General features: G+C 45.5%; 1 protein-coding gene across 6 annotated transcripts in view; it reads right to left on the bottom strand.

The window, feature by feature from the left end:
* The window catches only part of LOC133350367 (adhesion G protein-coupled receptor B1-like), a 196,710-nt gene that overhangs the window by 78,729 nt on the left and 90,881 nt on the right, over nucleotides 1–27,100 (bottom strand). For 4 of the 6 annotated variants that reach the window (XM_061564674.1, XM_061564679.1, XM_061564677.1 and 1 more), the window contains exons 7-12: nucleotides 23,816–23,980; nucleotides 21,554–21,718; nucleotides 17,997–18,098; nucleotides 15,314–15,441; nucleotides 9,073–9,270; nucleotides 1,208–1,276 (exon numbers count right to left, since the gene is read on the bottom strand). In XM_061564674.1, coding sequence (XP_061420658.1) covers nucleotides 1,208–1,276; nucleotides 9,073–9,270; nucleotides 15,314–15,441; nucleotides 17,997–18,098; nucleotides 21,554–21,718; nucleotides 23,816–23,980 — 827 coding nt within the window. The remainder of the gene's footprint in view (nucleotides 1–1,207; nucleotides 1,277–9,072; nucleotides 9,271–15,313; nucleotides 15,442–17,996; nucleotides 18,099–21,553; nucleotides 21,719–23,815; nucleotides 23,981–27,100) is intronic. The other 2 variants (XM_061564678.1, XM_061564676.1) reach the window with 2 other exon arrangements.

The following is a 27,100-nucleotide window of genomic DNA, read 5'->3' as shown; positions in this document are numbered from 1 at the left end:
CTTTGCTTGGCACAGCTAAGCAACCAGCCAGTTTGTTGATTCTGCCTCCTCCAGATGGCCAGATTCCCCATTGAATGCATTGCAATGCATCGCTAATGCATAGTAATGCATGAAATTGGCTAATTTCCACCCTGATTCTGGCACAAAATGTATTACATAGGCACAGACCTTGCATGTCGGTGGCAATTCCGATAGACTAGCCAGAACCCCCCAAGGCCATTCCTGAACGCTGTGCTGGGTTACGCGTAATCTGGCTAACCCCAATTCCAAAAACGCTGATCCCGTTTTGGAAGAAATCAGGTTCCATTCTAAGATTGGAATCATGATTCCGGCTTAGGAATCGTGAGAATCACAAAGCTCCAAACGGTGCCTTGATGGATCATGAGGACCTCTAGAAGTTTCTACAAAGGTACTAAAAAGTCACATCAACTTTCAAGACCTTGGGTTCATTACCCAAATAAAATAAAAACTAAACTGAGGCATGGAATAATATCAAGTGCATTGAAAAATGATATTAACAAATATTTTAACCAGCACAGACAGCGATGCCATATCAGAGGTTTATAAGTGGGATCTGAACAAGCTCGTGTTAGTCTCATAGGTATGATATTTCTAACTCTGAACAATAATTAACATTGAAAATGTGATACTAACTGAACAAGCACGAAACTATTCATCAGTGGCTCATACTACTTCGCGGAATCATACTTTAATTACTGGTGAGTTGTTTGTGGTAGCATTAAGATGAAGATGTTGTTTTGCCGAACACAAATCCTCATTCGTTTGTTGTTTAATTTTCTCTCGTGACCCAATGTGCTAAAGTGTAATTGAGGCAAAAGCGAGTATCTTTCGAACACAGGTTTTTACCACTATTGCTCAGGACAGCAATGCTCACGCTCACTTTAAAATGTCACAAATTAAATAAACAAACAATAACAAATAAGCTAGCGAACAATATACTTCCTCATATTGGTCTCTCTACGTAAATAAATTAAATACGTTTGTACACATCCCATCAGCCTCACGGCCTTCTAGGACTGCCTTCAACACGAGCAAAGGGTATTGTAGGATGCACACTTCTTTTCTATCATTTCAACTGAAGCAAATATTTAAAGATATAGCAAAACAACCTACACACGCACGGTAGTATTTGTTATGAGACTGAATACAATGAGGTGCACATTGCCTGATAAATGATAATGCTCACCTCTGACGTGTCCTCCCAGTGCTCCCTGTGGACATCCGCGACCAAGTTACTGTACGACTGAAGCACATTCTGCACAAGGCAACAAATACACACGCGTTGTCAGCTGCATCAAAAGAAAACATTAAGTTACATTGAAAATACCCAGCATTTCATCCAGCCAGTTTTGTAAGTGACAGTTGAAGGATCGAACCATCAATCTTGGACTTTCAGTTACGGCCCCCGTGCAGGTTTTATGGAAGGGGGCGGCGGTAATGGAGAGCCGGCCGAAAGCTGCCCTTTGCGTGCCGTGGTTTTTCAATTGATCCCACTTTAGGTCGGATGTTGTTTCTCTGTCGAGATAGCGACTAGGTTTTTTTTTTTTTAACCAATTTTTTTTGTTAAAAATGGCAAGCAATCGTGAGTTGTGGCGATTTTGTGAGCGCTGTTTAATTGACAGCTACAAATTGTGAAATTGGTGTAAATTGTTATCGTGCTCGGGTCCGCAGCGAATCGATGTACACCTTCCCGTATCAAATTTAGTGAAACACGAGAATGGAAGAGCGGAGACGGCGACACCTCGCAGCTTGCCGGGTACGGCGAAGCCACCGCCTCGGCATGCCAAGTGCACATTTAAATAGTGAACCAAAAGAATACCCACTGACCAGGGATGGCTGGTGGATGAAACAATCCACAAGTCTGTGCCCAGTGTGCACCCCTTTCACGAGGGGATCTATACACTGGTAAATTGTAATCGAAGATATACGAAGGCGCCACACGCGGCGTAATGGAGGTATTAGGTTTACAACAAAGTTGTCAAATGACGGCCACCAATACTGCTGATCCCAACCCCCCACCAGAAAAAGCCACTTAAATCCGAAATTGCTACCAAATAACTTGAAAATGTTCTATTATGCATTACACATCCCACATATGTATGTACGTAATTCAGGCAATTGGGCGTGCGGTTTGTGATACCGTCCAACACTGGATATATCCTTTCAAAGTTTCCACCCTTTGAAAAATATCCCAATCTTCAATATCCAAATTCTAATCCGGGTTTTCTCTACCCCGGCTATCGTCGACGGCGCTTTTGCACCAATCAATGCCCTATCGATGATGCTTCGCTCCCCTGGGCCTCCATCTCGCCCCTCGCCTCTCTCCCCGTGCTTGTGAGTGTTCTCCTTCTCCGGACGATCGATCCCCGCTTGGCGCTTCATTGTCCGTCCCCATTTAGGAGTCGCGCAGGACGGATCAGAGTAAAACCTCTCCAAGCCAGGCTCATCGGGGTGGGTGGGGGGGGGGCCTTGCTGTTATGGGGAGGAGATAGCGGGGGGGGTAGTGGGGAGGATTGCGGGGAGGGGATGGGGGGGTCAAAGAGGAGGGATAGCTGGGGGGGGGGGGAGATAGCGGGGGGATAGTGGGAGGGGGGATTGCAGAGGGGATGATTGTGGGACAGGGATGGGGAGGGTAGCGGGGGGGGGGGTAGCGGGGTGATAGTGCTGGAAGGCGGAGGGTGACTGGCATGCTGCAAACTGTTCGTCAATTGTGAATGAACTGAATTAAAATTACAATGAAACGTGATTATCACCTAATACATTTAATTAACGTGTGATAGGTGAGTAAGTATTAACTAAATATGTGGAATGTATAAATTAAAATTCCAGTTTAAGCCCAACCACTTACAAACATCCCCGTGAAGTAGAGCTAGAAGGCTGACAGTTCACTTGATTGTAAGAAGGTCGAGTACATTTTCAGACGGATTTAGAAATATATTTTGTTTGTAAAGTCAATGTCAATGCTACGAATGAGAGAGAGGGCACGAGTAGACCCCGTGGGTGCCCAAGGCGTTCACCAAATTACAAACAGCAGATAAGTCAACAGCTTTAGAACCAAACAAGCACTGGATTCGAACCCAGTGCCTCAATGGTCCACACAATTAGCACCGTTGGTTACGTACGGTCCGAAAGAAATGCATACATAGACTGGTGCCAACTCAGCACTCTGACCTTTGAGCCACACGGCCACCGTGATGATATAATTAACCGAGTTAGAGCGACAGTAACAACCCAGTTTATTATGTGGGGAATGCGTTACTCAAAGGTGCCAGGACGAATATTGAAACGACGTCAATCCAAGCAATGTTCATGGCAGGTGGTGGAGGCGAAGGCTGAGAGGCCGGACGACGCTGTGAGCGATGCGAGTGTGGGGTTGGGGCGACGCTCATCGGGCAGCGGTTTGAATAATAAAGTGACGACGTTTTTGCGAAACGACATAAAAGGGGGAGAAGTCATTCGAAGTATCACTGTAGTTGTGAGCCAACACAGTAATACTACTTTTAATTCATAGTAATAATAATCATTATAAAATCACTTTTTTGCCGTAGAGCAAATAAACACTGGAATCTATCGGGATGCGGAACAATATCACTACGTGCACATAAACAGGAGACACAATTTATTTTAAATGTTAAACCCGACAAAACGACAAGTTGGGTGGCTTCAGAAACGGCGTGACACCGATGGCAAAGCGTCTCCCAGCACAGCAACCGCAGCTTGTCGTTTTTTGTTAGTTTTTTGTTAACCTTTATACCAGTTAAAACATATACATATGAATACGTTTGTTCTGGAATAAAAAAAAGTAATCTCACAAGCTCAGACCGTAACACCTCTGAGTTGCGTTGTGAGTGGCGAGTTGCTCGTGACACGTGTCGCACTGTGGGTGTCTTTTTCAAATCCCTTTAACGACAACTGAGACATATCTGTATCCACTTAATTGTGCAAGATTTTTCTTTGCTCATTTATCTTGAGCCCAATTTTACAGCCATTATTATCATCATCATCAAGTCCTTTGCTATCGTTCCTCAGGGTTCACTTACACATCACTTAGAAATAATGTATATCAAGTTCACTTAGCAATTAAAAACATGTTGTGTCAGAGGGACACGACTGCAAAGAGAGTATAATAATATAATGATTACTTATTTATCCAGGAGAATCACAGTGAGTAGCAGGACTCTTTTTCAGGAGGGTCCTGCTGCATTGGGTTTATATTTTAAGATATTTTCAGCCAATGCATGACGTGTGTTTATTATTCACGTGGGGAGGAAACCAAAGCATGCAGAGAAAACTAACGCGGGTGAGAGGGCAACATTCTATCCCCATACAGATGGATACAGATGGCGATTAGTCCACTTGCTGTACTGCCTTCGTCTATGCGAGAGCCGAGCTCTTGTTAGCACCTGATGATGCTGGTTTTAATCTCCAGCGAAAAAGTCGTAACAAAATATTGTCAAAATTTTGCTTGCTTTTCAACATTCCAGTTTTCCGATGAACCAAATTAATTGGCCATATTTTCCCACGTGGCAGCGAGATTTGAGTGGCTCTTGCAAGTAGGGCTGCGTTATGGTTAAATAGAAAAATTACCTACACGAACTAACCCTGAAATAACTAAACGAATCATAATATTGGTCATGAAAGCCTACACATACAATCATACCTAGGGCAGTTATTTACAGCGTACCGAGATCAAAATAATGAAACATAGGGAGCCAGTTACAGCGCTTTTAAAGAGCTGATCTTGATAATGAAAAGAAACGTATGTATCTATGTATGTTGAACTTATTTCGCACCATACGTAGTCAACTGAAAATCGGAGGTGCAGGGGAAGGACAACAATACGTGTCAGTTTAACACCTAGGCTTTCGTGACCAATATTATCCACAATAGAGGTTGTTCGGGGTATACCACGTAAATATAAATGTGTCGTTAAACCTGCCACCACCTGACACGTGTGTAAAGTTATGACTTATGACATTGATCAGAGAGGTGAACACTGCCACATAAAACTGAACCAATGCTGAAAAGCACGCAAAGAAACATGGAGAGATGCATGATTGGAGTTATGCCGAGAGGCAGAAGAAGCAACATGTGAATCAGACAACAAAAGCACATCAGAGACATCGCATTGACTGTTTATGAAAGCAAGTGGGCTTGGGAGGGACACATGAAATAGAAGGAACGGTCACGGCCGGATGAGGCAGGTGATGAAATGGAAAAATATGGAACATGCCGAGAGGATGTCCAGAGGAGAAGCAGCGATGACATCAGCTCATGTGCAGGAGTGAGATAAATTACGGCATCGTGGGAGAACGAGGGATGGCAACGACATGGGGAGGCATTTAATCTAGCAGTGAGTAGACCACCAACCGATCAATACAACCTTAATCATGCGCCATATTCAGCAAAAATCTGAGACAGACGTGTAGATCGCACTGAGAAAATGAAACTAAATTAAACTAAACGGAAGAGAAGGAACGCTTTATTTTCGTCCGGTCTTAAAAGCACCGATTGTCAAGGCTGACTGGACTTCAGTTGGCAAGCTGCTCCAGACCCCGATGGCGAATCGGAGGTGTTCACACACACATGGCTGACTTTCAGGGGCTTATAGACCTTTGTGGCCCATTGACCAGCCAGATCTGTTTTCTTCTAATTATAATTTGCGTTGAATTTCCGTACTTAGCTTTGTGCATGTTGATGTGCCCAGGTATTGTTGTGGAAGTGGATTGTCGGGAGTGCTTTGTGAAATCCATTTCATGAATAGCGCCACAGTGATGTATCGCTAAACTAAGCTCCATCACGCTCACGTATAAGTGGATGACGTGGGCTCATTTGTTAAGACTGTTGGCTCAAGCATTGGAACGTTTGGCAGTTAAAGGTGCTGAGGCTGTACACGCCATTCTGATGGGGAACTTTTTAAAGATAAAAAAAATCCAATGATTAATTTTACACAGTATCGTTCATCCAAATTGCATCTCACAATTGCTGAGGAACCACAGACAAGCTGGAAGGCTGCCAGGCATCGCCAACAATTGCTCTGCAGTTCTTTACATATTAAGATGTTTTCAGCCAATCAGTGAGTGTTTATTATCCATAACAGTTTTTTGGGGTTATATCGTGTAAATATAAATGCGTTGTTAAACCCACCACCACCCGACACAGCCAATTAATAAGGTTTGTCACGTAAACGGAATATGCCAATTCGTTACTAATACAGCACATCGGTGTGTTGGAGAGCAAATCCACAACTTTTACAAGAAGGGTAAAAAACCAATTATCATATTTTTACTGGCAAATGAGGTTCCAATGGTGTAAATGCTTACCCGAGCTCTCATACTCTGATGGTGCATTGTCTTTGAGTTGTGCGCCTTTTGGCGTCATCTGGTCCAACCCATGTGAGACTAGGCTCTAAGGAAAGCTGTCTCGGGTGTGGACCAATCAACTTCAAGGACAGTGCACATTATCAGAGTTGTGTTTTTTGTTTGCATTATGACTGCAGGTATTGTGGTCTATGCAAACATGACTCCTTGTAAAAAGGTGTCAGTTTGTTGCCAGATAGAAAGGTAAAAAAACAATTATCATATTTTTACTGGCAAATGAGGTTCCAATGATGTTAAACAGTGTTTATTATACATGTGGAAGGAAACTTGAGCACCCGGAGAGAAGTCCCACATGCGAGGGGGCAAGACTCTATCCCGTACAGAAGGGACAGAGCATATCAAGTCCACACTTCTGTTGGCGAGCCAGGGTATCACACCTCCTCGATGTCCACGGAAAGTTTGTCTCGCCACATTTTGTCAATTATGTGGTGAGCCACCAACCCTCGCTGCTGCCTCCACAGTGCTGGATTACAGGCAGCTGAACGCAGAGCCACCACCACCACCACCCGCCCGGCTGATGAATCTTACGGCAGCGTTTCGCGATGGGGTGTTGCACCTTGTTCGTAAGTTGTTGCGATTTTCAGGTAGTAAAAGGGATTTCGTTTACCATTGAAGCAGTGTTGATGATATTTGGTGTGTGTGAAAGGGGGTCAGAGGACATACTACGTGAGAAGGGTGTGGGTTTAAAGATAATACGTTACTAACTCTTTATTCTAGATAACTCTGGCAATATAAGATACATTTTTCATATTCTTAGGTTTTTTCGGTAAAGTCACGTAGGTAAAAAACATTAAAAAGTAAAATAAAATAAAAATCACGACGTTTCGGAGGCAACACAAGCTTCCGTCTTCAGGTGGTACCGTCACAGCCACGACAGCTGTATCAAGTAAATGAGAGATTGCAGAAGCTACCACTCCGTTTATATAATGGTTGGAGAAGGTGGTGGGGCAAGGGCCGCATACTTTTATTAATATGGTAAGGTGAGGCTTAAGACTAAAAATAGACTGCATAACAAAGGCTGAGCTTTTGTTATGGAGAGGTGCGGTTTGTGACTCAACCTGTAACAGGGAGACCACCACTAGACATGGTAAAACTGTGATGGTTGTCTGTCAAATACGATTGGCAAATAAGTGTAGTTAAATCTTTTTTTCATGGTTAATCACATCTTTCCAATGATTACTCAGTTTGTAACCGTCATCACGGTTGAAATTATGTCTGTGTTTGTATATTTGTATGGCTTCGAGGTTTGCAGAGAACCTTGGTCTCGGAAAATACAATACAATTTCATGAGAGTATTTTCCGAGACCAAGGTTCTCTGCAAACCTCCTGGCTACCATCATAGGTTTGTACACGAAGCCATACAAATATACAAACACAGACATAATTTCAACCGTGATGACGGTTACAAACTGAGTAATCATTGGAAAGATGTGATTAACCATGCAAAAAAGATTTAACTACACTTATTTGCCAATCGTATTTGACAGACAACCATCACAGTTTTACCATGTCTAGTGGTGGTCTCCCTGTTACAGGTTGAGTCACAAACCGCACCTCTCCATAAGAAAGGCTCAGCCTTTGTTATGCAGTCTATTTTTAGTCTTAAGCCTCACCTTACCATATTAATAAAAGTATGCGGCCCTTGCCCCACCACCTTCTCCAACCATTATATAAACGGAGTGGTAGCTTCTGCAATATCTCATTTACTTGATACAGCTGTCGTGGCTGTGACGGTACCACCTGAAGACGGAAGCTTGTGTTGCCTCCGAAACGTCGTGATTTTTATTTTATTTTACTTTTTAATGTTTTTTACCTACGTGACTTTACCGAAAAAACCTAAGAATATGAATCATTGCAGTCACGAAAGCTTCAAATCTAGAAGATACATTAATCTTAGGCGGTAATAAGAGAAAAACATTTGTATGTTTCTTTTTCAAGTGTCGGTCGCGTTGTCGTCTTATTAGACAAATCATTTTCCATTTCCAATGCACACAAGCAAGCAATTGGCACAATTACACAATGTCTCACTGCAAGAATTTGTCAAATAATAGCCCTAGGGAGTTACAGAACAGCTTATAATGTCACACAGTTGCCTCTTATCCAGAGTAGGTGGTGTCACTTTTAAACATTCCTTGCATCAGGTGTTGGTCACATGGCGTAAAAAAAAACGTAATTCTCAAAACTGGAATGTCAAATAAATGTGAGAAACCAAATGTAATGTGTTTCTTGTGTGCGTGTGTGTAATGTAGATTCAACCTCCGAATCTCAGTGGTGCTGTCTCGCACTGCTCTCGCATATCAATGGCCCCTGAGCTATCCGGTTCCTTCCATCACGTGGCTGTGTGAGGCACTGAATTCAGACGTCAACTTTAGACGATGTTATATATCACTGAACTCTAACAAAGTATCCAGAGAAAAAGGCTTGTAGGTATGTTGACCCTCTTTCGCACCATACGTACCCAACCGTACCAATCGGTGTGCTTATAAACCTGATTTTACTTCTCAAAGTGTCCTGGTGTCAAAAGGTACCCATTGGGCCTCCTGCGAACAGCGTGAATTGAGGGACGCGTTGCTCGACACAAGAGAGACAGCGAGCGCTGCGCTCATATCAGTCGTGCTCGCAACCGGATTCCACCGTGCGACCGCGAGTTGTGCGCGGTGGAGGCGGCGACCTGGATGTCGTCGCTGGACGGCTGAAAGGGCGCTCGCCGGAAGGTGTCGCTGACATTGCGCAGGATGTCGAGCGAGGCGAGGACGTCTCCGCCGTACAGGACTTGCCCCTGCGACGCCTCGGCCAGCTCGCGGCTCGTCTGGGACAGGCCGTCCGCGAGTGAGGGCGCCCACAGACGCTTGCTGCGGTGGTATCTCAGCTGCGAGGCGGGCGACAAACGGCAGAGGCGTAGCCGCTCAAAAACACGACACAGCGCTCCTTAACAATGCTTCTCTTTCGATGTTCATGACACAAATGTGTATGTATGTTGAACTTCTTTTGCACCGTGTAAGGAAAGGACACCAAATGAAAACAAAAAGCAGCTTTAAAAAAATGAGTTTTCAATCTAATTTGACTCCAGACACTGCCGTAGGTTTTTCTGGCTGGGCTGTGCAGCTCTCCTTTGTGTACCGTATGTTGTTTGCCACGACGTCCGACGTTTTGTTTCCCTGTGCTGGAGGCTTCTTCAGGAAACACACGTGCTACAACCCGTAAGCCCCATGCTCACATGGTCTGAAACATTACTCGTGAGTACCTCACTGTATTCTTAATGTATGGTTACAATCTAACACTCACGTGGTGCACGTTATATTTGTGAGCTGGCTACATTGGGTGTCTAGTTGAATGTGTCCAGGTAGTAAAATCAAGAAGGCGCATTTGTATGAATGTACAAAACTATCTGTTGTGCATCTGTTTCTGTGCGAGCAATAACACGTACATACATGTGTAGGACTTGAAATATGATGCGCCACGCATTCTGTTGTTCTGTTGCTATGCAAGCGAGCAGTGTACAGTGGGGGGTATCTGAGGATGGGGTTGTTGTTGTCGGGCGTGAGGAAGACGTCGTTAAGATGGGCGACAGGTGTTAGGGGTAACCGAGGACGCAGGCCGGTGATTGGTTAGGAGGGTGAGTAGTTAATGACCGGCGCCGCTCTGGCGGGAATAACAAGGTCACGTGAGGCTGGGGGCCTGGGGGCGAGTGGTGAAGCTGGGGGTGAGATTATTGATTGGGGCTGATTGGTGTGGGGATAAAAGGATGGAGTAACGGAGAGACGGGATTGGAGCTGGAGCGGTTGGTGCCAGGGAGAGAGACAGAGTAGCAGTGGATAGAGATAGGATAGAGTACGGTAACAGTGGATAGAGATAGGACAGAGTACGGTAACAGTGGATAGAGATAGAACAGAGTACGGTAGCAGTGGATAGAGAGAACATAGACAGAGTACGGTAGCAGTGGAGAGAGAGAGAACGCAGAGTGCGGTAGCAGTGGTAGCAGTGCATCGGAGGAATACAGAGTAGGGTAGCAGCGGAGTAACGGACCTTGGGAGAGCAGGAGAGCGAATTGAGAGACATAGAGTGTCGTTGATGGCGGATAGTGTAACGGAGCGAACGGGGAGACACGGAGCGGTGATGAGGAGAAGGTGTGAACTCTAAAGTGTGAATAAACGGAACGAGAAAGACAACCGGAGTACGAGACCTACACATGTGTACATATGAGAGTGTGTAATGGTGCCATATACAGTGTAGGTACATGGAGGGTTATTTCCTCACTGATAGCCCTGTCGGTTTATTTTGCTAATAGCACTGTGTAACAACCTTTTTTTTTGTTCCTGGGGAGTAAGTGTTATTTCCTAATTGCTTATGCCTCAAAGTACAAAAAATGATATTATGCCCTACAAACTTTGCTTTTGTGACCAGGACAGTGATATTTAGAAATTTACCTATTTTCCAGAACATTCCAGATAGATTCAGTGCTGAGTAAACTTTGAGTAACATCTAGAACATTCTAGAACTTTCCAGTAATATAAATAGTAGTATACATACAAGGCCTTAAGCCCACCAGTTCAGTTTAGTTCCAGCTGCCTAAGTGGATACATATCTGCATTTTTCTGAGATGGCATCAAGTGGCTGCAAGCATCCAGCAGACACGTTTTGCTACGTCTACAGCCAATTTATAAAGACAAGAGCGAAAAAGTACTCTGTGGAAGCATCTGCTAAGATATGTGAGGCCTACAAGGCATATTTCAGCATGCCTGTCGGGGGTAAAGACAAACCCTGGGCACCTCATTTCACCTGCGAGCAATGCAAAAAACTCTGGAAGGTAGATGGACAATTGTTGCTCGGAATTTTACGTAACACAATTTGTAAAAATTTGTAAAATTGTAAAAGTTGTTAATTTTAAAATGTTTTACAATTTTCAATGTTATTGAAAAAATATATGTCTTTTTGTAGGATGGTACAGACGGGAAATGAGAGCCATGAAGTTCACTATCCCAAGAATTTGGCGGGAACCCCCTAACCACTCAAGCAACTGCTACTTCTGCATGGTGGACCCTTCCAAACGTCGGACTGGCAAGAATGCAACTGCTATCACATATCTGGACCTTCCTTCATCCATCGACCTGGTGCCACACTGCTTTGAGCTCCCTGTACCCACTCTTACAGAGAGAGAGCAGCCATCTTTAGAAGAGAGCAGCAAGTCAGAGAGCGAGGAAGACGTTGTAGATCTGGATGATATTTCAGAGGTGGAGCTGAGGAGAGAAACCTATACTACCCCACCAAAAAAGACCTCAAAGACTTGATCAGAGATCTTGGTGTCACCAAGTCGAATGCCGAGCTTTTGACGTCTAGGTTCAAGCAGTGGAACTTGTTGGTTGAAAGTGTGCAAGTCGCAGATTAGAGGAAGCATCACCAACCTTTTTGCAGTTTCTTCACCCATCAAGATGGGCTCTGCTTCTACTCCATAATGGTAACAAGTACCCATCTCTTCCCCTGGCTCACTCGGTGCACCTCAAAGAGGATTACAACAGCATCAAGACCTTGCTGGATGCCTTGAAGTATGATGAGTACGGCTGGGAGGTCATCGGAGACTTCAAAATGGTGGCATTCCTGATGGGTCTCCAAGGCGGTTTTACCAAGTTTCCCTGCTATATTTGCCTTTGGGACAGCAGGGACACCAAGGCACACTACCACAGACGGGACTGGCCACAGCACACCGAGTTCTCTGTGAGGAGGAATAATGTCAAGTGGGAGCCACTGGTGGACCCCCGGAAGGTGCTAATAGCACCACTGCACATCAAATTAGGCCTTATGGAACAATTTGACAGAGCTGTAGATGAGGAGTCGGCAGGGTTCAAGTACTTTCAAAAATTCTTCCCTTAGCTGTCTGAGGCTAAGGTCAAAGGCGGTGTCTTCCTCGAACCACAGATAAAGAAGATCCTGAAGTGCAATGATTCCCCAAGAAACTCACTAGTAAGGAGAAAGCGGCTTAGAACAGCTTTGTCGCAGTGGTTCATGGCTTCCTGAGCAATCCCAAGGTCGAAAACTATGTGGAGCTGGTTGTGACTCAGGTGAAGAACTACGGCACAATGGGCTGTAGGATGTCCCTCAAAGTCCATATCCTTGATGCTCATCTTGATAAATTCAAGGAGAACATGGGAGCGTACTCGGAGGAGCAAAGTGAGTGCTTCCACCAGGATATATTGGACTTTGAACGCCGCTACCAAGGACAGTATAACGAGAACATGATGGGAGACATTTGGGGACTGATTCGTGAAAAAGATTTACAGTAAAATCATAAATCTCTAAAAACTACTCACTTCTATTTCTTTTGTTGTCGTTTTTGTATTACTTTAGTATAAATACATGTTAATTTTGATTCATATGGTGTTGTTTTCTGACTTTGTGAACGAAAAAACACAAATTCGCCGGTTTTCTCATTGAAAATAGGCAAATTTCAAAATATCACTGTCCTGGTCACAAAAGCAAAGTTTGTGGGGAATAATAGCCATTTTCTATACTTTTTAGGCATTAGCAATGAGGAAATAATACTTACTACTCAGGAACAAAAAATGTGTTACATCGTGTAATTAAAGGCGCAATTCTCCAGTTATTAAAATGTGTAAAATTATTTCACGTTTTTCAAACGTATAGGCAGTATATCGAAAAAACAAAAAAAGGTACGAAATTATCAGAGTAGTAGTTAGGTAAAATTTTTAAACAACCCAAATTTCTATTAATATATCCCAAAGAACAGGGTGGATAGCAGCATCTGCGTTTAGTAGCGACGGCCATCGCTGTGGAACGCGACGGCCTCTTCCCCGCGGCCACCTGTGAGGCCGCTGCACATGGAGCCTCGTGGGCTCCCGAGACTCCACGTGCATTGGTGTCTCACTCGGTGTCTCACTCGGTGTCTCACTCTGAGTGAGACCATGTCTCAATCCATGTCTCACTCGGTGTCTGACTCCGTCTCACTCGGTGTCTCACTCGGTGTCTCACTCGGTGTCTCACTCCGAGTGAGACCGTGTCTCAATCCATGTCTCACTCGGTGTCTGACTCCGTCTCACTCGGTGTCTCACTCGGTGTCTCACTCGGTGTCTCACTCCGAGTGAGACCGTGTCTCAATCCATGTCTCACTCGGTGTCCGACTCCGTCTCACTCGGTGTCTCACTCTGTATCTAACTCGGCCTCTCCCTGTCTGCACCTCTCTCAATGTGGAGCGTCGTGTCCAATTTTACAATAACCGCTCCTCCTCCTTCTATGCCATTCTCTTTACGTAAAACCACCCCCACCCCATCCGTTGCATGTCCAAGTTGTGAAGTGAACCTTATAGCGGTACCCCGGAGTACCATTGTACCACGGCTCTCGCACAATGTCTGTGATGCAGTAATTTTTTGTCTTTTTATGGTCGGCGATGCGGCAATTAGCTCATCTCGACGAGCTGTACACGATGCAATATGGAGCATCCGAGTGTTTGGGGTTTCAGCGCAATCGTCCTCGCTGCGCTTCGACATCGTGGAGTAGCACTGATTTCGGATTGATTGGTACCCCAGTCGCGGAGTGAAGTACACCCCTGGAAAAAATAGTGTCCCAGATATAAAATATTTAATTGCCTCAGCCATTTTGTATTATTTGGTACCCCGGGGTACCGCCATGAGGATCATATGCTGCATAAGCAGGTGTGTGTACGATTGTACAGACAGGACGCAACATTCATTCACATATTGATGCAAATCTGCCTGTGTTTGTGTGTGGGGAGCGGTAGTGTGTTGAGGTAGATGGCTGTCCTATGAACCCAGTGACCCGATCCCACACAGTCAACATCAGTGAACATCTGAACCGGTCATGAGCCTCCCCTACGTCGACTCAGCCTTAACTTAGTATCTGGTATGGTGTGAACAAATCACCATTGGGAAGACAAAGCTGGCCAGGCGTGATGCCAGCCACACCACCCCTCGTGTGCTGCCTGACCCAACCTTCGTAGTGGTCGCTAACAGCGAATGCCCCAACAGTCTGTGTAAGGATATAGGGGGAGTTGGTGGGTCTTTGCTTTTGTCTTGTGTGTGTGGGGGGGGGGGGGGCGTAAGCGTGCCAGTACGAGAAGGTGGTCAAGCATTCGTGCAGCTCGTACCCACCACCCAACGCACAGTCCCTTTGTAGTGTGTGTCTCACGAGGCACACACAAAAGTCTGGAGGCACCACGATTTATTAACAACTGAACAGGGCTACAGGCTAACAATACTCGGGGGTATTCTAGACTCTATGTAAACTGAGTCCCCGACGACCGACGCTCCAAGACCCCCGAAGCAACGCCGCACGGTCAGCTCGTCCCGCCAGACAACCTCGATCCACTCTGCCCCCGTCCCTCTTATCCTCCGAGGGGGCGTGGCCTCGTTCCACTTCCGGCCACGCCCCCTTCTCGGTCTCTCGCGATGGAACCGGAGCCAGCGTCACGTGTCCTCCGTGCCCCGTGTCCGGGCCCCCTTCACTACTCCGTGTCAGCACGTCCCCCCCCCCCCCTCTCTCTCTCTGGGACGGGACCCTGCTCTGTAGGGCCTGCCTCCCCACCACCTCACTTATTTACCAGTTGTGGTTGTAGTCGTCTTATACGCCGTAGAGACGCTATTTACGTCTCTACACCTGTATTACTCTCTTGCTGCAAAGGGGACCTCTTGTGGCAAGAGGCTGACTGCGGCGACAGGATTTCTCGATGGGTGAGACAGGCCCCCTGATTAACAGCTCCTTACTGCCACTGTAGCCTTGCACTGAGGCAAGAGGCACAGGAGTAACACTCATTCACTTCGTGCCAATTTATGTGCCAATTGAAGATGTAGCTTCTCCACTGCGTTTAGATTGCACAATGTAATTGTTTTTAAGGTGCATTCGTCATGAAGCATGCCAGCGCTTTGGAAACAAATAAATCATACCGATTGGAGGACTGTCTGCAGTTCCAGGGAGATGCACTTGGAAAAACTTGGATATTCCCACAACGCAGTTCCATTCTCAGACAGTGAGCATTTCCTCCTCACCACACCTGCAAAATAGTCGAAGCTCACTAAAAAATACAATTATCAACCAATAGTCACAAATAATGTTTGCAGTCAAGTATCATTTAAATTATTAACCTCATTTTAATTTCCATCAAAAATAACTGTACAAAAGCAAATTCGCGCAGTGAGGTGTGGGACATCGCGTGCGGCTACAACGTTTCTTGCAGTCACAACTTTCAACCACCGTTGCCATCTTCGAGATAATTCCACACGAGACTGCCTCTGAAGCAGCCGCCGGTGTGCCCCCATGCTCACCTTACCAGTTTATCTTGGTCGCAAACACCAAATGAGATGAAAGCAAATACAGTGTGTGACAATATATAATATTATATAATAATATATATTTTACACTGATTCAAGCATACCTAAAAAATAATTGTCACACACATGTTGCCGATCGCTGGACTGGTTATAGTCTTTGGAGCAGTTTTACCGGATCAACCCGGGACCACCGGATAATGTTGGAAGACAGATACAGATAATCGCGAGCTGGATCAACTGATCCTGTTGGCGGTACCCCAGGGCACCAAATAATCCAAATTGGCCAAGGCAATTAAATATTTTATTTCTGGGACACAAATGTTTCCAGGGGATTATGTATGTGTCGGTTGTCCTGTTATGATGCTAGTTTATGATTCTGTACGTGTCGGTTGTCCTGTTATAATGCTCGTTTATGAGTCTGTATGTGTCGTTTGTCTTGTTATGATGCTAGTTTATATTCTGTACGTGTCGTTTGTCTTGTTATGATGCTAGCTTATAATTCAGTACGTGCCGGATGCCTATTTATTCCTGGAAGGTAAATAACAAAAAAAGGAGACTTGATTTGCGCACTTCATGATATACCTTGGAAATTTCAGGTTCAAACAAACAGCCGTTCCCAACACATAAGAAATTAAAAAAGGGTTGTATATTTATGTTTTGAATTCGTTCATAGAAAACACAAATTTACATTTTAAAATCGGTGTAGGCACAGGAGCAGCCCTGCAAGTGCTTGTTGACGCCACCGCTGGTGGAAAGAACTCCACTGGAGGGAGCTCTCTGGAGCCATCTTGAAGGGCATTTGGCCTACTCTTCCAAACTGGTCAGATACCCTTGGAAGATGTGGGAGAACCCATGCTCTCCCTCACCACACTTGACCTGCTGATCGACTTAACTCTGGTGTACGTACTCATTTCAACTGCTGGGTGGACAGAGTTGCGAGGGATTTAAGAAACTTATGCTAAACGGTGTGTAGAACACTCCAGATCACGCGGACTTTATGGTTCCAGTGGTGTGTGTACCTGTGTCATCTGGTGTTCATGGTGCCAGTGGTGTGTGTACCTGTGTCATCTGGTGTTCATGGTGCCAGTGGTGTGTGTACCTGTGTCATCTGGTGTTCATGGTGCCAGTGGTGTGTGTACCTGTGTCATCTGGTGTTCATGGTGCCAGTGGTGTGTGTACTTGTGCCATCTGGTGTTCATGGTGCCAGTGGTGTGTGTACCTGTGTCATCTGGTGTTCATGGTGCCAGTGGTGTGTATACCTGTGTCATCTGGTGTTCCTGGTGCCAGTGGGGTGTGTACCTGTGTCATCTGGTGTTCATGGTGTCCGTGGTGTGTGTACCTGTGTCATCTGGTGTTCATGGTGCCAGTGGTGTGTGTACCTGTGTCATCTGGTGTTCATGGTGCCAGTGGTGTGTGTACCTGTGTCATCTGGTGTTCCTGGTGCCAGTGGGGTGTGTACCTGTGTCATCTGGTGTTCATGGTGTCCGTGGTGTGTGTACCTGTGTCATCTGGTGTTCATGGTGTCAGTGGGGTGTGTACCTGTGGCATCTGGTGTTCATGGTGTCAGTGGTGTGTGTACCTGTGTCATCTGGTGTTCATGGTGCCAGTGGTGTGTGTACCTGTGTCATCTGGTGTTCATGGTACCAGTGGGGTGTGTACCTGTGTCATCTGGTGTTCATGGTGCCAGTGGTGTGTGTACCTGTGTCATCTGGTGTTCATGGTGCCAGTGGTGTGTGTACCTGTGTCATCTGGTGTTCATGGTGCCAGTGGTGTGTGTACCTGTGTCATCTGGTATTCATGGTTCCAGTGGTGTGTGTACCTGTGTCATCTGGTGTTCATGGTGCCAGTGGTGTGTGTACCTGTGTCATCTGGTGTTCATGGTGCCAGTGGTGTGTGTACCTGTGTCATCTGGTGTTCATGGTGCCAGTGGTGTGTGTACCTGTGTCATCTGGTGTTCATGGTGCCAGTGGTGTGTGTACCTGTGTCATCTGGTGTTCATGGTGCCAGTGGTGTGTGTACCTGTGTCATCTGGTGTTCATGGTGCCAGTGGTGTGTGTACCTGTGGCATCTGGTGTTCATGGTGCCAGTGGTGTGTGTACCTGTGTCATCTGGTGTTCATGGTGCCAGTGGTGTGTGTACTTGTGGCATCTGGTGTTCATGGTGCCAGTGGTGTGTGCACCTGTGTCATCTGGTGTTCATGGTGCCAGTGGTGTGTGTACCTGTGTCATCTGGTGTTCATGGTGCCAGTGGTGTGTGTACCTGTGTCATCTGGTGTTCATGGTGCCAGTGGTGTGTGTACCTGTGGCATCTGGTGGACATCGGCTCACTGCTACACTCTGGGCTTCAGTCTCCTTCCACAAGATGGAAGCGCTCACCTCTTCGGCACACATCTCATAGGGCTCTGCATACATTGCCAAACAGAAGACAAAATGTATTTACTAACCTCGTTATATGCGGCAAATACCGTTATTCATAAATCGGGGTTATAATTAGACTTCCATGATTTAGAACCCAGCATGTGCAATCGACTGTTTTTTTTATTTAGCTATGGTTGATGCCCACAATAAGTGATCATTTAAGGGCTGAATCACGACAGTAAGGACACCAACCAAGTAACTAGTGAGGGTGCGTGGCTTCCATATGAATGACCCTGATCACATAGGACTCCATCAGGCCCCAACGTGATTCCAAGCTGATCTGATGCGAACCACCAATAAAATCAAATTCTCATTCATCGGATTCATAATGCATTCTAATTATTACGCAACATGGTGTTACGTAAATACGAGAGAATTGATTCCACCTTGTTATTTAATGTGAACCTATGTCTATTACGTGACCAACAGTTTTTTTTGCTGTCAAATTATTTGGCGATGGAGCTCCTGCTGCTGCTTCATTGGCAGTGGTGCACGAGCACAATTACAAAAAACTCAACACATTAACAAGCAATAACACTGTGGCTTTAAAATAAAAAAATATACATAAAATAGGTGACCTTTTCAGACAATGGCCCTTCTGCATAGCTCTGCATAGAATTGAGTTTAAATATGAGGTGGCCTTCTGTCCTTTTTCTAGTCTCATTCCCACCAGCGATCTAGACAAGGCCATGCACCGACACGTCATCAGGGCTACGGTCTACACTGTTGGGAGTGATGAGCCACTGGTGTGGACCCTGTCTGCACGGAGAGCAGGCATAAGAGCTTTCGCGAAACCAACACTGAGGCGTTGACCAGTTTCTCCTATGCAGTGGGAGGCCACAAAGTAAGATAACTTAGTCATAATATTGTTTGAGTATCGATGAGTTTGTCACCAAATAGCTACTATTAAATAACTAATCATATGCCCCCCAAAAAAAACGGGCATCAGAAATCACCATGCCTCATGGAGTGAAATGTAGTCTCCTACTCTTTTTGTCCACTGGCCTCTCTATTTAATGAAAAACATGCCATTGCCAGAAAAAAATAGCGTATTCTATATTTTTATTTTGAAGCCACAATATTAATTAACATTATGTGCAGTTCTTTTGTTTCCCAGCACACAAAGTAAGTGAACAATAACAGCAGCAGCCCCACAGTTAAGGCACCCTCATATATCGGGTTTAAATGTTTTGGGAAATGAAGTAGCAAATACAAATTACAATTCTCTCCAACCAGGAATTATCCTGCCGACTTTCATAACTCAATGTGGGACAATGAATGTGGCCGTCCCTGCGTGCCACTGGACGATTCATCATCTGAATAGTTCCTGATACATTTGCAGCTTTAGTGTGCAATGCACGTATATTTTTCAACAGTTAAAAATATAATTACCCATTTCGAGTTATTAATTAATTTGAAACGCCTTCTAAATAAATCGGCTGAGTATAGAACACATGGTGATTAGTCAAACAAGTTGTGAGGCGGTCCTAATTGGGTCACATTGTCGACCCTTTGCTGGGTCAATCTTATCATCCAAACAGTTACATAAAAAAGTGGTTTGCATAATATTCAGAACCAAAATAACTTATCATGTCAAAGTGTACTCCCACTCCCTTGCATAAATTATCTTAAGTATAGGCAGGATTAACGTTCCGATTTAAAGCTTTCGTGACTGCATGGATTAATAAAATAATAATAAACATAATCTTATTATGTATTTTATTATTTAATTATTTCCCTTCTACATGACTTTACCGAAAGAACAAATAATATGAATAGGATTGACGTTTATTAATTATCGGTGTTATTTATCTGTAATTTAAATTTACAATAAAACAACAGCACTAGCAGAATATGTAAATCGGTAAACCAAAAAGAGCGTACATTTTTACACTTCAACAACAATTTAAACTTGCAAAAATAATATAAAATTATCATATATATTTTTTCAAACAATAAAATTAAGATTCATGTGTCCGCTATTTAACCATCTAAGTAAATGCAAAATATATCAAGATGCATTTCCCTTTAAATTAGAATACTAAAATTAATAATTAACAAGCACTGATAGAAAGCAATTTGTTCGATGTTTACGTTTTTTTAATTAAAGTGTCCCGTGAAGTAATGCAGTTGCTGCGTGCAATTTTAATATTTCCTTTAAATCAACGCTTGCTCTTAATTGCCTCGAGGTATCTGGCTTCCCCCATTACCCCCAACCTGGCAGCACTGCGGCGTCTCCCGTCTCACACGGAACAACAACAACAACAACAAACCGACGCAGAAACAGGTGAATAAGTCCCCCCCCCCTCCCGAATAACTCCCACGGATTTGATTATTACGGTGTAAATAAAAAAGTGATAGAGCCAACGGCATCCCGTCTACACAGAAATTGCATCAATGCCCCTTCATATAATGTTGCAAAAACAGATGCATGTTTGTGCCTCTTGTAAATGAGGCCGTGAGGCTTCTACGTTTTTGATAAAAAAAAAAAACGCTCGCAAAAAAAAAACGTGAACCAGGCCCAACGGGAATTAAGATGAGGTGAGGTGCTCTCTTAAACCTTGGTTTGGTCAGTGGTATCATGGAGCTAGGGCACTGATTACATGGTCCTAAATCATGCGGTTGCAGCGGTGAACAGCAAATTCTCAAGCAAACTTGCTGCAACTCCGACAACCCTGCCTTTGGAATTCACACCGGTCATGAATGGCTTCTGTCTGTCCAGTAGTTATTGGTTGATCAGGCCATATAGCTTGATCAACAGTATCTGTGCAGTTGACACTAATAAAAAAATAAGCACGTTTCAAACGCTGACACTGAAACACATTCATCCCAGCTAAAGGTAAAGGTGCAGCCCTTCATTGCCTTCCTCACACGACCTGCTGCCAGAAAGGCCTCCCACTCCAGGGATCTTGAGAGAGGGCCCCGCTCTCTGGGGTATTCGGCCTACTCTTCCACCACTGGTCAGACATCTTGTAGGAGATAGGAGTGTATCCACATTTGCCCAACACACACGACCGACTAACTGTGTATCTCTCTCTCATCATCATCACGGTGGCTAGGAGATGTTAACTACCTCGTCTGGTATGCAGAAGATCGTGGGTTCGAATCCCGACCCCTGGCACCTGCTGCTGTATATTTGGAGTTTGCGTCTCTCTCTCTCCCTGTGGTCACGTGGATTTTTCTCCAGGTCCAGTTTTTCCCTCCACATTTAGAATCAATGTGGCGTTCGAAGTATTTGGCCGCTATACATTCCACATGTACGTACATACAAGCACGTTTAATTCCTCGCGCACCATCCAGTGAGGCCAACCGTGACAATCACTGGCCTCATCATTTGCTGTGGGAAGGTCGCTTCTGGAGAAAACCCAAAAAACCCCGGCTATGTAGCAATAATAATTGTGACAAAAAGTGTTCCGTTACTTTGAGAGCGTGAGCACACCTGGACATCTCGGGTTGGTGCAGTTGGCAGGCTCCTTGTCGCCGCCCTGGCACAGGCGGCCGCCGTGGAAGGGGCCCCAGCACTTGCGCTGTCGCCACCGCAGGCCACCGTCGCAGGTGGCGGAGCACTCCCCCCAAGCCGCCCACACGCCCCAGCGGCCGTCCACTGTCGCCAGCAGCAGGAGCAGTCGTGGCGGCAGCGGCAACGACGGCAACAACAGAAGCAACAGTGGCAACAGCGGCAGCAGCGGCAACAGTAGCATCAGTAGCAACAACAGCATCAGTAGCAGCAGCAGTTGCAAGAGGAGCATCAGTAGCAACAACAGTGACTAAAGAGGAGCATCAGTAGCAACAACAGCATCAGTAGCAGCAGCAGTGGCAACAGGAGCATCAGTAGCAACAACAGCATCAGTAGCAGCAGCAGTGGCAACAGCAGCATCAGTAGCAACAACAGCATCAGTAGCAACAACAGCAGCAACAGGAGCATCAGTAGCAACAACAGCATCAGTAGCTACAGCAGTGGCGAGAGGAGCATCAGTAGCAACAACAGCATCAGTAGCAGCAGCAGTGGCAAGAGGAGCATCAGTAGCAACAACAGCATCAGTAGCAACAGCAGTGGCAACAGGAGCATCAGTAGCAACAACAGCATCAGTAGCAGCAGCAGTGGCAAGAGGAGCATCAGTAGCAACAACAGCATCAGTAGCAGCAGCAGTGGTAACAGGAGCATCAGTAGCAACAACAGCAGCAACAGAAGCAGCAGACACGTTTCTCAAAGAGTTAAACGAGCGCCGTTAGTGTTGAACATCACTTTCATTTTGTGGGAATCTATCAAACGTATGTTACCTCATATATATTTCAATATTTATATCGTGAGCAATTTGGATACAAAACATCTGCTATGTACAGATCCAAGATTGCAGACTGGAGTAACGCGTTGGAAGTTGCGCGGGATGCGCGCGCGATGCGTGCAATCCAAACGTGTTCGCGATCGAGGCGTCTGAGCCTCGTCTCGAGCACCAGGCGTGGGATTGGATGTCGCGATGTTTACGGACGGCAAAAAACAGTGAGGCCCAAGAGATTGGGAATCATTCTGGTGAAAAACCACAAAAGGTGTGATGCATTCCCAGTCCCCTTGGGAACAAGAGACAGCGCCGCATTTGAAAGACAACCATCGATGCAAGCGGTGCACGGAATCATCAATGTTTAATCCGCTGTCTCAAAGCTACACGGATATTTAATGTAACGCGCTGCGGCAGACCTCATCGCCGCATTACCACCCCTCGCTCCAAAATTGCCAATCGTAAAATTCAGCTCTTAGCTGGTTATAAATAAATGGCCGCTACCAATTACCAGCTGCAATGTTTACCATTGCATAACGGTCCGGCTTAGTTAAAACAAGGGGCTTTAACATTAACCAAAAACTGTCATTGCAACCTTTTAACCGCGACATACTGTTTGCCTGCTGCTCATATTTACTCTCGTTTATATATTCTGAAAGGACTGCGACAAATTATCAGTATAACGGTGTCTGTATTAAGATCAAAGCAGAGTAATTGAGAAAGCAGAAGACTCACACTAATGAACCATGCCTTTGGGTCAATACTTCGTTGCATATCTGCAATGCTGACATTTACGCTTTTTCTGTACATCAATGCTGAAGACACACAGCTTCCAATAATTAGATCTGCTTAGTTTATGTTCTGGGGGGGGGATATTGTGGGGTTTTTGGATTTGCACACCCTTTGCCTCGATATTTTTTTTTTCTTCCATGCTAAAAATACGACCACGCCAATGTTCACTTTTAAACGATGAAAACGCTTGCGAAGATGCAAGCAGTGTTACAAAAATGTCTTATTTCCATGCAAGAAAATTGTGCACGTAACAATATAAATTCTAACATCGTTTCCACCTCTTCTGTCTTCCCGCAGATTTAGAAATGTTCCAACATTCAAGTCAGAGTTATTTTTTTCTCCAAACGCGCATTGAGGCACTAATCATTCCCAGTTGATAGCCTTGAGCCAGTGGTGGAAATTCCTCATTCATCTGGCGGGGGCGAGTTTTATCTGTAAAAACAGCCAATCTTGGCTTCCCCTCAAACGAGTACAGTATTTATTATTATTGACCCTGGAGGGGATGATGGGCCGAGCCAACCTCCAGAAAGGAATACAAACTCTGGCGACTTTCTGATTGCGGGCTGCTCGAGTAAAGGGCACTGCCCTTCACGGAGTGGGCATGAGGTGGTGCTTGGTGGGTGAAGGCGCACCTGGGCAGAGGTTGTTGTCGCACCGCCTGTTCTCGGTCCCGGCACCCACGCACTCCGTGCCTCCGTAGATGGGCCCCACGCACTCGCGGCTCCTCTGCTGCGTGCCGTTCTCGCACGTCACGGAGCAGGCGCTCCACTTGGACCAGTCTGCCCACTGCCCATCTACTGTGGCACCACACGGCATCGCGGTCGGGGTCGCGCGCACACGCCAGGAACGCCGCCGTGGTACTCCAGTCTAGGCTGTGCGTGCGTGCTGACGTTGAATGCCTTTCACACCTCTGATTGGTTGGCTGCGTATGGGGTGGAAGAAGTTCAACGTGCACTTGTACTGAGGGGAGCTTTTTGGCAGAATCAACAATGACGAAGAAAGAGGTTTTACTCTCGCTGGCAATAAAACGGGAGGTGTTAAGATGTTCAAACACCAAATAGATATATTTTGCAAGGCATCAAGTCTGCATTAAGCACACACTTGTGGCAAACATGTAAACAAACACTCTGGTAATGCATGCATTGTCTTTTGCCACAAGTATGTACGTTCATGCAGACTTAATGCCTTGCAAAAGAGATGTATTTGGTGTTTAAACATCTAAACTCCTGTTTAATTTCTAGAAAGGGTAAAACCTATTCTTATTCTTTTTCATCATAGACACATGCGCACAGCCATGCGCCCCCATTTTTGCACAGAACACGGCGGGGTCGTGTATTGTTCAAGGGAAAACTTTGTAATGCTTTCACTTAACTTTTTATTAGCAGTGAGGAACGCTGTTGTTCAATTTATATTGGTTGGAAAATGGTGACCAGGGAGGAAACACGTGACGTAATTAATTAGGAAAGGCCTAACAACTAAAGTTCATGGTACATGAACATGAACACTCTGAGGCACATTATTCAAACAAATAATAAAATGGAGAATTGTGCAATGTTACTTTTACATTTTACAGCATAATCATAAGCACTCCGTTGCGTGCCTGCACATCTTGTGGGATAGAGTGATGTTCTCTGTCATTGATAAGAAAAATACATTTTATCTCGCCTACAGAGATAGCGTATGTCCGACCGAGTCAAAAAAAAGATACATGTGGAAAAAAAACACAATTTTGGCTCCCACCCGCATAATCCTTTAAAAATTTGTATTTGGCTGGCTTCGGCACGCGCTGGCTCAATGACCTGCCCGGCATGTCACGGGGAGGACAAACTGATTTTATTTGCATTCTCTGAAGAATATCCGCGAGCAACAATATGCGAGTACCTATAAATGAGCATCAGTTGAACAATCATTTTTAATTAGTGGGCAAATGTGATTCAGTTGACGCTGAAGATTCGCAAAAATACCACTGTCCTGTGACTGGATAAAACGGCGTTGCGGTTCTCAGAGAGCCTTTGTCGGCGGTAACTTCCTGCCCGTCCCCGTGCTTGTAGCCTCGCCGTTCCACAACAACCAAACAATCCCCAAAAGCCGACCGCTACCAAAACCTACCCCGCCAATTTCCAGGGCTAATGCGCCTAAGCACATGTGCGCTTTGGGGCACAATTACACTTAACAGTTATTTTAAATAACTCATAAAAAAAACACTCAATGCTTGGGAAAATGCCTAATGGGCTATGAAATATAACTGCCACGCATATGTATCCGACGAAATGTTAACACACTGACGCGCGTGCAACACGGGTTATGGGCCATGCACTTGGAGAAGTGCTCACTGGAGGAGAACAGCGGAGGCCCTGGGACTGAGCCGCGCTCCGGGAGCTCGCCTCCGTGGAGCGTGGCCCTACAGCGCGTACGCAACCGTTTCATAGCCGTTTCAGCTGTAAACCGCAACACGCACACACAAGGACCGCTGAATGCCAAACTGCACTCTCAAAGCGACTGTAAAAAGTACATATGTTGGCAACAGAGAGGAAGAGATAAAGCCATTAAGAGAAAATTGCAAAGACCTTGCTTGTCAGATACATCATGTTAAAATACACTTTAATCAAACCTGCCCTGGTAATAAAATAAATATATTGAGCTTCATCTCACAACCCCTGTGTTTTGCACACGGTGCACATGACTAGATTTTCTATTCCGACAGACACAATAACTTTATACATGATTGCCGCTTCTAACCAATAGCATTAACTTTGTTTTATGAAAGCTCACCTGAAGGCTCAGTCCCTGACCCAGCGTTGGCCGCCAAATGACTATAATGCCCAAAACAAAGATTGTCAGGAGCAAACCTGCATCATCCACTTATGTCAAGAGCCCGAGTAACGATTCTCCATAAACTGTTGTGCAGCTGACTTGATAAAAAAACACAGCTTCGTACAAAATATATAGAAGTGGTAAAATCCTAAGCTATTCATTTAAACAAAAAGACAAAGATCTCCCGTATAGCCTTAACAGACTGTCGTGGCAAGCGCTGTTAGCGAGCACCTATGAAGGCCGGCACGGCACAAGCAGGGGGGGGGGGGGGGTGTTGGCCAACACCACGCCCGGCCCCCTTTGCCTCCCCAGTGGCGATGTTTACACACCGCCACCAGGTACTCATTTGAGGCTGAGTCGACCTAGGGAAGGCCCAGTCCCGGTTCAGACTATCGCCACTGATGTTGGCCGTGAGCGGGAATGGAACTTGGGTCACACACACACACGCGCGTACATCCGGCACGTTAGTGCAATCTTCCGTGGCTCCCACACACCGCCTCTCCTTGATCCTCGCTTGTGTGGTCCATTTCCTCACGTTCACTCAGGCAGAGCGGAAGGGGGGGCTCTCAATTCTACCCACAACAACCACCGTTTGGCAGTCTCTGATCGCGGCGATCTGCGGAGCGGTGGAAAACGTTGGAAGGTTCTCCCTCCCATTCGCCTCATCCTCCCTCCGCCTCCAAAAAAAGAAGCAGCTCTGTCATTGCAAATTCCACCCCCCGCCTGACCTACAACGTGGTTGTCGTCGGAGAATGATTCTCGCAGACGCGGAAACGGGGGGGGGGGGGGGGGAGTATTTTCTGAAGCATTCCCACCTTCCAGATAAAAGGGGAAAAACGTACTCTCAATTCCCACCTTTACTGTTTTTAAGGCAGTACTTATGGTCGTGGTAACGAGCATTCTTATTTGTTTGTTGTTGGGGGCTATCTGATCATTATTCTTGGTGCCCCGAGAGAAAATATTCCATTAACCATGAGCGCGTGAATAAAATTTATCTAAATTAACGTAACTTTTAAACAGCCTGCATATTATCCGTTCAACTGGCTATAAATTATGAAAACATTCCGAGTGCTGCGTAAGCATATATTTGAAGTGCAAATCTA

Source organism: Lethenteron reissneri, chromosome 33, assembly GCF_015708825.2.
Source record: "Lethenteron reissneri isolate LAM-NWPU_2019-01 chromosome 33, ASM1570882v1, whole genome shotgun sequence".
NCBI lineage: Eukaryota > Metazoa > Chordata > Hyperoartia > Petromyzontiformes > Petromyzontidae > Lethenteron > Lethenteron reissneri.
This window is presented reverse-complemented; position numbering and strand designations above follow the sequence as displayed.